Source organism: Chiloscyllium plagiosum, unplaced genomic scaffold, assembly GCF_037043375.1.
Source record: "Chiloscyllium plagiosum isolate Xiang-an unplaced genomic scaffold, Cpla_swu_hap1 HiC_scaffold_18, whole genome shotgun sequence".
Taxonomy (NCBI): domain Eukaryota; kingdom Metazoa; phylum Chordata; class Chondrichthyes; order Orectolobiformes; family Hemiscylliidae; genus Chiloscyllium; species Chiloscyllium plagiosum.
In genome coordinates this window covers 68,491,465-68,505,169 of record NW_028270156.1, presented here as the reverse complement: position 1 = coordinate 68,505,169, position 13,705 = coordinate 68,491,465, and the positions used below count along the sequence as shown (strand labels likewise).

The 13,705-nt window shown below is 45.2% G+C and overlaps 1 protein-coding gene across 5 annotated transcripts in view; it reads right to left on the bottom strand.

The window, feature by feature from the left end:
• Positions 1 to 5,509: 5,509 nt before the first annotated feature.
• LOC122557955 (proline-rich protein 5-like) overlaps positions 5,510 to 13,705 on the bottom strand; it is a 163,302-nt gene continuing 155,106 nt past the window's right edge. For all 5 annotated transcript variants that reach the window (XM_087996769.1, XM_087996770.1, XM_043706223.2 and 2 more), the window contains one exon: positions 5,510 to 6,775. In XM_087996769.1, coding sequence (XP_087852895.1) covers positions 6,408 to 6,775 — 368 coding nt within the window. In that variant the 3' untranslated portion in view covers positions 5,510 to 6,407. The remainder of the gene's footprint in view (positions 6,776 to 13,705) is intronic.

Genomic DNA, 13,705 nt, shown 5'->3' with positions numbered 1-13,705 from the left:
CTTCCCCACCCTATGCATGCTAAATTTTGTCTAATCGCATCGTAATTGCCTTCCCCCCAGTAATAACTCTTGCCCTGCGGTATATACCTATTCCTTTCCATCGCTAAAGTAAACATAACCGAATTGTGGCCACCATCACCAAAGTGCTCACCCACCTCCAAATCTAATACCGGGTTCATTACCCAGAACCAAATCCAATCTGGGCCTCGCCCCTTGTTGGCCTGTCTACATACTGTGTCAGGAAACCCTCCTGCACACACTGGACAAAAACTGACCCATCTAAAGTGCCTGAGCTATAGTATTCCCAGCAATATTTGGAAAGTTAACGTTCTCCATAACAACTACTCTGTCATTCTTGCTCCTATCTTTTGCTATCCTTTACCCTAGATCTCTGGAACTATTCAGAGGCCTGTAGAAAACTCCCAACAGGGTGACCTCTCCTTTTCTGTTTCTAATCTCAGCCCATATTACCTCAGTTGATGAGTCCTCAAACATCCTTTCTGCAACTGTAATTCTGTCCTTGAAGGACCTTAGCCCCCCCACCTTTTAACAACTTCCCTGTTCTTACTGAAACATCTAAATCCTGGAACCTGCAACAACCATTCCTGTCCCTGCCCTCTCCATGTCTCTGATATGGCCACAACATCAAAGTCCCAGGTACCAACCAATGCTGCAAGCTCACCAACCTTATTCAGGATGCTCCTGGTGTTGAAGTAGACACACTTCAAAACAAATTCTTGCTTGCGGTACCCTCTTGCGACCTTGAAACCTCATTTTGGATCTCACTACTCTCAACCTCCTGTATACACATTTGGGTTCCCATCCCCTTGCTGAATTAGTTTAAACCCACCCGAAAAGCATTAGCAAATATCCCCTCAAGGATATTGGTACCTTTCTAGTTCAGGTGTAGACCATCCTGTTTGTAGAGGTCTCACCTATCCCAGAAAGAGCCCCAATTATCCAGGAATCCAAAACCCTCCCTCCTGCCCAATCCCTGTAGCCACATGTTCAACTCCTCTCTCTCCCTATTCCCCGTCTTGTGGCCCGGGTAACAAACCAGAGATAACAACTCTGATTGTCCTAGATCTAAGCTTCCACTCCAGCTCCCTGAATTTCTTCCTTAAATCCCCATCTCTCTTCCTACCTATGTCATTGGTGCCTATGTGAACCACGACTTGGGGTTGCTCCCCCTCCCCCTCAAGGATCCCGAAAGTTTATATACTTTAAATTTACCTTCCTGTTGAGTTCCTGCTCCTTGCTGTCACTCCTCCCACTTCAACTATTCCAGTAGCTAAGAATACAGGACATTGGTTAGGCCACCTTTGGAATAGTGCACTCAATTCTTGTCTCCCTGCTATAGGAAGGATGTTGTGAAAATTCAGAGGGTTCAGAAAAGATTTACAGGGATCTTGCCAGGTTTGGAGGGTTTGAGCAATGAGGGAGAGGCTGAATAGGCTGGAGCTATTTTCCCTGGAGTGTTGGAGACTGACGGGTGACCTTATAGAGGTTTATAAAATCGTGAGGAGCACGGATAGAGTGAATAGCCAAGGTCTTTTCCCTGGGGTAGGGGAGTCAAAAACTAGACGGCATAGGTTTAAGATGAGACAGGAAAGGTTTAAAAGGGATTTAAGGGGCAACTTTTTCACACAGAGGGTGGTGCGTGTATGGAATGAGTTGCCAGAGGAAGTGATGGAGGCTGGTACAATTACAACATTTAAAAGGCATCTGAATGAGTATATGAATAGGAAGGGTTCAGAGGGATATGGGCCAAAAGGTGGCAAATGAGACTAGATTAATTTAGGATATCTGGTTGGCATGGATGAGTTGGACTGAAGGGTCTGTTAATTTGTTGTCCATCTCTATGACAATGTTAATGAATATATGAATAGCATCTTGTTTTTATAATCTTGCACTAGTCACATCTGTCCATTATTCCAACTCTCTTTCTCCTGTTGCTCAGTCAATTTCTTAATTAGGTCAATAAATTGCCTTCAATTCCATGAGCTTCAGCATTAGTTGACTGTCTCTTACAAACACTTTAATGGTCTGGGACATTCGGTCTCGGGCCTTCAGATGACCATCCTCCAAGTTGGACTTTGGGATAGGCTACCACGCAAAGTGGCCAAGCAGAGGTTGATAGCTAAGTTCAGTACCCATTGGGATGGCCTCAACTGGGACCTTGGGTTCATCTCACACTATAAGTGACCCCACTGCAATATACACACACACACATGTACACAAGTGTGGGCGCACCCACATACTCCCACACACTTCTACAGACCCACATCCTCAGCAGACTCTCTCTCTTATGCTCGCACATACACACCCATACAGACACCCTCTCACAGACTTATACCCCATTACATTTACACAAATACACATATACACACTCTCTCACACTCACACCAACATGCACACACTCACACGGTCTCCCCTGCACACCCACACATATATAAGTTTGTGGGGGTGAATTTGTACTTGCAGAATTACATTTTATTTTGCTCAAAAACTGCATAAATCCATGTAAGATTCTATAAATCGCACTTTAGAAACAGAATAAGTCTGACTTAACATTAGGACACAAACAGACTTTAATCTCACACCTTCAATGCATTATCTAAGCTGAAAATGTAACTTAAAAAACATTCTGGGATTTACACATGAAGGAACCGAAACTAACGTGATCATTCTAAAAGTTCAAAGATTTAAGCTAAATTTGTTTAATGTGACATTCGATGACACTGCAATCCTGTTGCTACAAAGTCTGTGTCTTATGGTCCTGCTACACAACCACCTGATGAAGGAGCAGCACTCCGAAAGCTAGTGCTTCCAAATAAACCTGTTGGACTATAACCTGGCATTGTGTGATTTTTAACTTTGTCTCTTACAAAGGACTTCATGAAAATGCTTACTGGAAGTCTATAAAAATAATACTCATTGACATTTCCCTTCAGATTACTTCAGTAACTTTCTCAATACGTTTGATCAGCTTTTTCAGGAGTAACTTGCCCTTTACAAAACCATGCTGGCTCTTAGCTGAAAATCTTCAAAACGTCTTTTTTTTAACTTGTTGATTTTTTCAGCCCCTTCAGGTTTCTTTTCATATTTGCTTTTCACCACCCGGCTTTGCCAACCTTTGCTGCTCTTTGGATCTTTCCTATTGACCTGTGCTCTTCTTGTATTTTTGTAGGCTTTCACGTTTAATTTTATGTTCTGCTCTATCGCTTTCATTGTGTTTGTTTTTGACTTGGAGCATGGTGTGATGATGTTCTTTGTTTATCCATGAAAAGATTTGTTCAGGTTACTAGCCACAGTCTCTGGCTCACCACATCAAAGTCAGTTTCAACTAAATCTGTTAGCGCAGAAGCTGTTTCATGTTTCTTCATTCCAAATACAGTACGTGCTTGGTCATTTCATTCAGTTGACATTCACACACTGTTAGGATATTGACTAAATCTGGTTTATTACTCACTCCTACACCGGATATAACCAGCTCCTCCTTTTCGCTTCTGAGACATGTTGTTGCAGAAAACTACTGTCAAGCAGGTCACCATCTTTTTTTAGATTAGATTACATTACAGTGTGGAAACAGGCCCTTCGGCCCAACAAGTCCACACCGACCCGCCGAAGCGCAACCCACCCATACCCCTACATCTAACACAACGTGCAATTTAGCATGGCCAATTCACCTGACCTGCACATCTTTGTACTGTGGGAGGAAACCGGAGCACCTGGAGGAAACTCACGCAAACACGGGGAGAATGTGCAAACTCCACACAGTCATTCGCCTGAGGCAGGAATTGAACCCAGGTCTCTGGTGCTGTGAGGCAGCAGTGCTAACCACTGTGCCACCTACTTCTATTGTCAATCTCTATTGAAGTTAAATTCCTGCACCTCAATAAAATGATTCTGCCTTTATTAGCTGCACATCCACATTTTTCGAGCTACCACTTACCATTGGGGCTCTGAAACACACCTGCAGCTTAAATACTGTTTCTTAACTTTCATAGAGCTTCCACCTCCTGCTTAAATCTTGTCATATCTTATTATTGAAGTGATTTAGTTCCAAACCTTTCAGGCCATTCATCGGCCTCCAGATTTTTCCTATCTTTCCTGCTCTTCTTACAACCGGCTATATCTAGTTCCCAGTTCTGATCATTTTATCGGCTCATCACAGCGACTGCTACTACGTTATATGCTCTGACTGAACTTCTGCCTGCAATTCATTGAGTTTTTTTCTTTATATACTGACCATTTGTATAAAGAGTGCGACATTTGGACCGCACATTAATCTGTCCCTCAGTTCTCCTCTTTCATTCGCAAGTTCCTTTTGCTCTCTCCTGGTTCATTTAGTTTTCCCGTTCTCTTTGGTGTCAAAAGCACAATCTCCAAATGTTATTTTTACCTCTTATAGAGTCATAGAGATGTACAGCACGGAATCAGACTCTTCTGTCCAACTCGTTCATGCTGACCAGATATCCTAATCTAATGTAGTCCCGCAGGTTTAATTGGACTATAACCTGGTGTTGTGTGATTTTTAACTTTGTACACCCCAGTCCAACACTGGCACCTCCAAATCATAATGTAGTCCCATTTCTCTTACATTTCTTCTCAAACGTTTAGCTATGCTACTTTTCCAATTGAGGCTATCCACCCTCCCTCCCATGTATCAGTTTAAATTCATTGCGTCCTCTTACTCTGCTCCTTTGTGCATTCCCAATCATCATGGCTGGGCCTAGAGTTACCTAGGCCGTATGTTTTGGAGACATCTTCCTAAACCTCACGTTTCTCCTTTAAGATATTCCTTAACAGCCACATTGACCAATCTTTTTTTTATCATCTGCCCTAATGTCTCCTTTTATGGTTCAGTGTGATACTTAAGTTTTATAATGCTCCTGCAAAGTGCCTTTGAGTGTTTTATTACACCAAAGGTGCCATATCAATCCAGAACACTGTTATGATTGCACTCCTTTCCAATGGGACCTTGGTCCTAGCCTGCTTAATCCCGGTGTTACCATCCCCATGCCCCATGTAAGGGGAGCTCATTTGCCCTCAGCACCCCTTCAACGTCCCCAGTAAGAAGGAGAAGCAGGAGCGAGAGTAGGCAACTCAGCCCCTTGTGGCCTGCTGGCCACTGATTAGTATCATGGCTGATGATCGCGGCCTCACCTCTACTGTCCTCCCCACGTCCCCATTTCCCTTCATCCCCCACTGAAAAGAAATCTGTTTCCTTCACTGCCGGTTGGCACGTGACTATGCAAGTCTAGTCTTCTCACCAGTGGGCTTAAGAGGTGAGCAATGAAGTCATGTTCTTACTGTCGGCACCGCGCAGTTTGTGGGGGTGAGCTGCTGCTAATTTGTATCGTTGTTTTTCCGAACCTCTTCACTTTGCCTTCCACTGATGTGGTGAGGCCGCCCCCCCCCCCCACCCTTTTTGAGAGTTATATTTCCCTCCACCTTCGGGGAGGCAACAGATGAATGAACGACCACACCAAAAAAAACAACAAAAAAAAATCCACAGTTTATTCGTTAAAAAAAAAACATAAAAGGAAACCTGAAATTAGGTTTGAAGAGAGCATCTGTGAAGGAAGCAGCAGAGCAGTGGGTCAGTGTGTTCAGAGTTAAAACTACGGTTGTGAGGTGAAGTGAGCTAATTTTAAAGAGCTTGCCGTTTAGGAATTATTCCAGTATTGCCAGTACCCTCCAAATTACACATCTAACCTGACGGGTTGGCATTCCCCCTCCATTACTTGTGCATTTTGCGAAGTGTTTGTGACACACTGGGACGGTTGGCACAGCTCCTAGTTTCCTTAGGGTGCTACATGTAAACAAATAATCAAGATCTCCTCAAAAGGTACGAGGAATACCACTCACTTCAGTGCGCACAGTGCATAGAGGGAGCACTCCCCCAGCATTATGGAACTCACATTGATTTGGAATCCCCTTATGAAAGTCAGTTCTGCCAAGCTGCCTGTAAAAGACAGGTGAACAGATGTGACGACGTTTCGGAGAGACAAGATCGATAGGCTGTATTTAACCAATGAGACAAGTATAGTGCAATCTCAGGCAACAATGTTCAGAACTCGTCTCAATCATTAGATACTTTCAGTGCAAACGTACTGCCACACTCATCTTTTAAACTTTAATTTTACCGGGGCATCTGTAACCCAGTCCCAACACGCTAACATCCTTTCTGTGCCATGATTTCTGAGGTATGTTCAGATGATAAGAGGAAGGACCTGGGTCAGAGGTCCAGTCCGACACACATAACCAGCTTGAATGAAGTTCGGCCGTTGAGGGTCTGTTCATCGTTTGACCCTCTGTGATCGGACTCATGTAGGGTAATGGGATTCCTTCCTTCTGTGAATACTAACACTGTGCCAAAAACAAAGCGGTGGCTTTGTGGTCTAGCCGAGCGCTGTACACTTAATGTCAGAAGACTCTTGCAGTGAGACTCCCATCACCTCAGACTGAGGTTCTGGGATGTTCGGTTCGCTGGAATAGTGTCTGTGACCAGTTGGCATCAGGATACATTCCTCTTCAGTGTCCGGTTCTTCCACCATTCCGGGATTCAACATGGAGGTCATAGCCAAAAGCTGAAGCTCTGAGGGTGCATTGGCCACTGTGTGACGTCGGACATTCCCACATTTCTCTAGATAGGCCTCGCCTTCCTGCTCGATTAATGGCGTCAACACAGTCTCATTGGATGCATTCATTTCACACTTGCCAGTCATAAAATCGACCAATTTTGACCTAGGTCCAGCAAATCTTTGACCTGCAGAGGGAAAAAACATGGACATTTGTAGTGTGTAGTCACTGCAGTTATATCACTGGGCTAGCAAACCCAAAACTGGGTTTAATGGAAAACATGAGTTTAAAATCCACCTCAACACTGTGAGAATTTATTTCAGTCATAGAGTCATACGGCAAGGAAATAGATTCTTTGGTCCAACCAGTCCATGCCAACCACGTCCCCAAACTGAACTAGTCCCACCTGCCTGCACTTGGCCCGTATCCCTCCAAACATTTCCTATTCATGAACTTATTCAAATGACTCTTAAATGATGTAATTGCACCAGCAAATGGTTATGAGCAAGTTTTAAAAGTCGTTTCGAACATTGAAACCTGGGTCACTTCCTGATAGCGCATTAACGATGGGATTAAAAATGTCCAATCATTGTGAAAGGCCACTCAGTGCCACTCCTACATACGGTCTACCAGTATTTTCAAAGCAAACTTAAATCAAAATGTTTCGAAATGCTGCCTGATCAAGCAGGGTCTTGTCAGATTTTACTGAATTGCCAATATTCACATGAGTTTGAGACTGATTTATGCCCAAGTTGCCAAATGCACCCAAACGGAAATCCAACCACCACTCTCCGATTGCACAAACAATCAGACCCGAGGAGAATGTCCAAACTTGTAAAATAAATCACAGCCTTCCTGCATTAAGAGGAAGCCAGTTCTGAGAATGCATTCTCCAACTTCTGTTCATGCTTTTTTCCTAAAACAAAATGAAAGGTGATAGGGTGAAATTTGTTCAAATACCAAACTGTAATCTCCATTCATACAAACGTAACAACTAGGAGCAGGAGTAGGCCATTCAGCCCGTCAAGCCCGCTCTGCCTCAATTCAATGCGACCTTGGCTAATCTCATCTCAACCTCCACTTTCCTGTCCGCACTTCACAACCCTTCGACCTGTTACTCATTAAGAATCTGGGTAACCAACCATACTCTGGGGTAGTGAATTCCACAGACCTGTGACCCTTCGAGAGAAGTAAGTTCTTCTCATCTCAGTTTTAAATCTGCTATCCCTTATCCTAAAACCATGAGCTCTCATTTCATATTGCCATACATGAGGAAACATCCTCTCTGTGTCTACTTTGTCAATCCCCTTAGCATCTCACTTACCTCAATTAGCTCTGCTCTCATTCTTCTAAACTGCACAGTTTAGGCCAAAATGCTCAATCTCTCTTTGTAAGACAAACCCTTCATCTCTGGAATCAATCTCCTCCGAACTGCCTCCTCTCTCCTCGAGTAAGGTGCTCACGGAGCGTGCCCTGAGAGGTTGGTCCTTGTCTGTGAGACGGAGTTCCTCTGGGGCATGTAGCAAGCTGAAGTCACTAGGTACCTGCTTTGACTCCTGTTCCTGATTTGTTCAGTAAGATGGGAAGCTGAATTAATAAGGCGTTTAATGAGCAATAATCCCACTTGACTGGTGACTTGGTGCTGCTGAGCAAGAAACTGCACCTCACCGCTCGACAAACGTATTCAAGACACAGCGGGTTACTCCTGATGCTGAGATAGATTTCAGCAGACTTCTCGTGCGATTCTATTGTAAATCTCACCCTCCTTGAGTAAGGGGACCAAAACTATACACACCTACTCCAGGTACGGTCTCACTAATGCCTTGTACAGTTGCAACAACACCTCCCTACTTTTGTACTCTATTCCTTCAGCAAGAAATGTCACAATTCGAGTTGCCTTCCTTGCAAGTTTACCCGCATACCACTTTTTCTGTAGTTCACGCACAACGACATATAACAATAATTCAGTGTCTTTGTCCAGAGATATGACTTTGTTACATGACACCGCCTTCCTCAGGTAGCTGACCTTTAAAACACTATTTGTGCTCTGCTTGACTCCGGGTCTCAGAAATGCAGCTTGATACGTTTCCATCCTATCATATGATTACCGTATTTAATAAGGGATCTGGAGCTCTCACTCCCTCCCTGAAGGGTTATGCCCGAAACCTCGACCCTCTTGCTCCTCAGATGCTGCCTGACCTGCTGCGCTCTTTTCAGTTCACATGGCTCGATAAAACTAAGTTGATCGGTTGCCCCATCCATTCACTCTGTCCGTCACAGCCTCAGATCTATGAGCTACATGTTACACGCTGATTTCTTACTAGAGTTAACATGCAACAGACAATTCTGCTGACAAGTTTAACAGGTTACCAGCCACAATGTCAAATTGCTAAAATCTAACCTTACTAATACAAGTTTGTATTTATCTTTATGGGCAACTTGTCTCGGTGGTGCAACGTAGGAAACTGGGATGACATAGGAGCAAGTGACAGTGTAGACAAGATTGAAAAGCAGTGGAATCATGGGAAAATTGTGTCAACAGACACAAAACTTTGACTTCTCCACCTCTTGATGCTGCCTGGCTTGCTGTGTTCTTCTGGCCTCCTGCTTGTCTACCTTTGTCTACATCTGTAGTTTTTTTGTCTTTAACAAAATCATCAGAGTTCTTGCCCGAAAAACAAGAAGAGTAAGACACAGACTGCAACCAGCCAGAGAAGTTTAAAAAAAAGTTGCCAAATGAGAACTAAAGTGGAACAGTGACCAGCCAGATCAGGAATCAATTACCAAAGAAAAACAACCTTAATAAACTGGCTGTGTGGCCAGCCAGCTCAGAATTTAATCTCCTGGTTTTTTTTAGTCCTCAACTGAGGAGATTCTAATCTCCTGGTGAAATATTTTTATTGTGAGACTGTACAAATATACAAACAGCAGTCAACATTAAATAGCAGTTTACAATAAACAGCTATTTTCAGGGTAAGGGAATGGCAATGCCAAACCCCCATATACAACAATTCACAGGGAAATGCAGGCAAACCCCAAATACCACCTTAACTTACCAAAGAGGAAACAGTAGACACAAACACATGCAAAAGAGTCCAATGAATCAAATAACAAAATAGTGCATATTACACACAGACGCCTGGTAGACCAACAAATGGCTCACACGTGCGCGCGCGCACACACACCCCACCTTCCAATCACTCAAAGGCTGTCTGCTTCTATTGGGAGAAAGTGAGGGCTGCGGATGCTGGAGATCAGAGCTGAAAGTGTGTTGCTGGAGGGGCGCAGCGGGTCAGGCAGCATCCAAGGAACAGGAGAATCGACGTTTCGGGCATAAGCCCTTTTCGTGTCTGTTTCTATGCCCCTTCTAACTCTCGGTCTGTCCCTATGAACCTTTTGGTTCTCAGTCCACCCTGGTACACCTTCTGGCAACCTCTCAGACAGCCTGTCCTGCTGCCACCACGGGTTGGCCTCAACCAGGACTGAACCAACACGCCATCCGGTTCTCAATCCACCCACGCGCTTTCCTCGAGGCTAGCCCATCACAGTACCTTCTTGGGATAACAGTGCTAAGGACGGCCTACGTGCCTTCCAGCCCTCAGCCCACCCCGACGCATCATCCAGTCTCGCCTGCCCAACGCACCATCTGGACCTCAGCCCACCCTAATGCACCTTCCAGCCACCTCTAGAACATCCCATCCTGTTCCTGCCTCGGAATGATGATATTCAGGACAGCTTATCCACCTTCCAGCTCTCAGGCATCCAGCATCAGGATGGCCTACCCAGTTTCCGTCTCTTGGGACTGCCTACTGTCACTGTCTGGTTTACGGGATACCTACCCAACCTCCGGCTCTCAGGGTGACAACTTTTGGGACAACCCATGAGCCTTCTGACTTTCGGAACAACCTACCCATCATCTGGCTCACGGTAAGGCCTGCCAGACCCGGAACACACAAGACATTGTGCAGGTGATGTTCACTGTCAACGGGGGTGGTACCAGGGGACTGGAGAGTGACGAATGTTGTTCCCTGTTCAAAAAAGGGAATAGGGATAACCCTGGGAATTACAGGCCAGTTAGTCTTACTTTGGTGGTAGGCAAAGTAATGGAAAGGGTACTGAGGGATAGGATTTATGAGTATCTGGAAAGACACTGCTTGATTAGGGACAGCCAGCACGGACTTGTGAAGGGTAGGTCTTGCCTTAAAAGTCTTATTGAATTCTTTGAGGAGGTGACCAAGCATGTGGATGAGGGTAGAGCAGTGGATGTAGTGTACATGGATTTTAGTAAGGCATTTGATAAGGTTCCCCATGGTAGGCTTATGCAGAAAGTCAGGAGGCATGGGATAGAGGGAAATTTGGCCAGTTGGATAGAAAACTGGCTAACCGGTCGAAGTCAGAGAGTGGTGGTAGATGGTAAATATTCAGCCTGAAGCCCAGTTACAAGTGGAGTTCCGCAGGGATCAGTTCTGGGTCCTCTGCTGTTTGTAATTTTATTAATGACTTGGAAGAGGGAGTCGAAGGGTGGGTCAGTAAATTTGCAGATGATACGAAGATTGGTGGAGTTGTGGATAGTGAGGAGGGCTGTTGTCGGGCTGCAAAGGGACTTGGATATGATGCAGAGCTGGGCTGAGGAGTGGCAGATGGAGTTCAAGTGTGAGGTTGTCCATTTTGGAAGGACAAATAAGAATGCGGAATACAGGGTTAACGGTAGGGTTCTTAGTAAGGTGGAGGAGCAGAGGGATCTTGGGGTCTATGTTCATAGATCTTTGAAAGTTACCACTCAGGTGGATAGAGCTTGTAAGAAGGCCTATGGTGTATTAGCGTTCATTAGCAGAGGGATTGAATTCAAGAGTCGTGAAGTGATGTTGCAGCTGTACAGGACCTTGGTTAGGCCACATTTGGAGTACTGTGTGCAGTTCTGGTCGCCTCACTTTAGGAAAGATGTGGAAGCTTTGGAGAGGGTGCAGAGAAGATTTACCAGGATGTTGCCTGGAATGGAGAATAGGTCGTACGAGGATAGGTTGAGAGTGCTAGGCCTTTTCTCATTGGAACGGCGAAGGATGAGGGGTGACTTGATAGACGTTTATAAGATGATCAGAGGAATAGATAGAGTAGACAGTCAGAAACTTTTTCCCCGGGTACAACAGAGTGTTACAAGGGGACATAAATTTAAGGTGAAGGGTTGAAGGTATAGGGGGGATGTCAGGGGTAGGTTCTTTACCCAGAGAGTAGTGGGGGCATGGAATGCGATGCCTGTGGGAGTGGCAGAGTCCGAATCATTGGCGACCTTTAAGCGACAGTTGGATAGGTACATGGATGGGTGCTTAAGCTAGGACAAATGTTCGGCACAACATCGTGGGCCGAAGGGCCTGTTCTGTGCTGTATTGTTCTATGTTCTAAGTCTTACGAAAGAGCTTACTTGCAGCCAAAGACTGGTGGCGCCTATGGGAATTGCTTGTTCGTGTGAACACAGAGATAGGAATGTCAGGGCCATCTAAGAGATAAAACCTGGGAGTCTTGAGATAAAATTAAAAATGTGGAAAACATTATACAGCAGTGTTATACTCTCCTGCTTGCTTGAAGAAAGCATCCAGAGACACCACACTGAAGATCAGTTGTGTAAAGAAAGGGTTAATTAGTCAGGAGCCAGGTAAAAAAGCAAACTCTGACTAGCTGTCTGCACAGCAGAGAGACCTGACACCCAGGAACAATAGCAAATGAGACAAGAGAGAGGGATAGACAGGGGGGAGCTTGAAGACTAAAAGGGCATTGCTGCGAGACAAATCATTCATCGTCCCTACAGTTCAGGTCTTGACAATCTGAGATAGGATGTAAATCGCTGCCTGAGTTTATTGCTCCTATTTAACTGAAAAGTTAATCATCTTGACCTGATTTTACTTCAATAAAATTGATTCACAACCGAGTTGTGCTGCCAAGTCTGTTGCTTCTTAAAAAAAAAACAAGAGGTGGAAGATTCCAAATCCTGGCAGGTTCCACGCCTGGGCAGTTTCAGTATGAGGCGTGGGTCAAGCAGAGGGTGTGGCTGAGAGGCATCTCTGCCTCCCATTGGTCAAACTGCTATTGAAGCTGCACAGAGACTTTGCTCCTACATCATCACTCCTTCCAAAATGGGACAAGTTTGTTTCCTCTTTATGAAGAACTTGCTCAGTTTGTCAGTGAAAGCAACATTCTGCAGCGGCATAGTCAACACGACCCAGCATTTGTGCAGCTTCCTTAATGTTGGTGAAACCTGGCACAGGCCCGCGCAGGGGCCTAATCAGATATGCTCGAGTATCCAGGTACATTCAGAGTAAGCACACACTATGACAGTGAGGGAAGAGCCTGGAGGTACAGCCTGATGTAGTCTATGATCTGGTGCATGTCCCCCTGAGCACACAGTGTCCTTGCTGCAGCGTTACACTGAGAGTTAATGGGACAGCCCGAAGCATCCTGTAAGTGGCTCGGGGATGTGCAAGGAGGGCTCTTACAGGCTGGCAGATATTGTTTGCCAATGCCCATGGATGTTGAGTGCATGGTCCCCATGGAGTGTGCCCTGAGATGTTGGTCCCTGTCTCTAACATGGAGCTCCTCTGGAGGGTGTAGCAAGCTGAAGTCACGAGGTGCCTGCTCTGACTCCCATTCCTGACGTTCGGCTTGTTCAGCGTGATAGGAAGCTGAATATTAATTAGGCGTTTAACAAGCAACAATCCCATTTAACTGGCGATTCAGCGCTGCTGAGAAAGAAACTTCACCGCTCCTCAAACATATAAAAGACACAGCCGGTCACTCCTGATGTTGAGATAGGCTTCGGCAAGTTTCTTGTACGATTCTGTCACAAATCTCACCCTTTTTGAGTAAGGGGACTGTCTCACTAATGCCTTGTACAGTTGCAGCAACACCTCCCTACTTTTATACTCCATTCCTATAGCAATAAAAGTCACAATTCCATTTGCCTTCCTTCTGATTCTGTCACAATCACACCTTCGCGCCCCCCCCCCCCCCCCCCCCCCGTCCCTCAGGCCTCTGCCATTGAACTAAAGTGTAGAAGCTACAGCAACATGTCAATCGCGTGCTCCTCATGTTGGGAAGTTACTCAGGATGTCCAGAACTGCCCTTC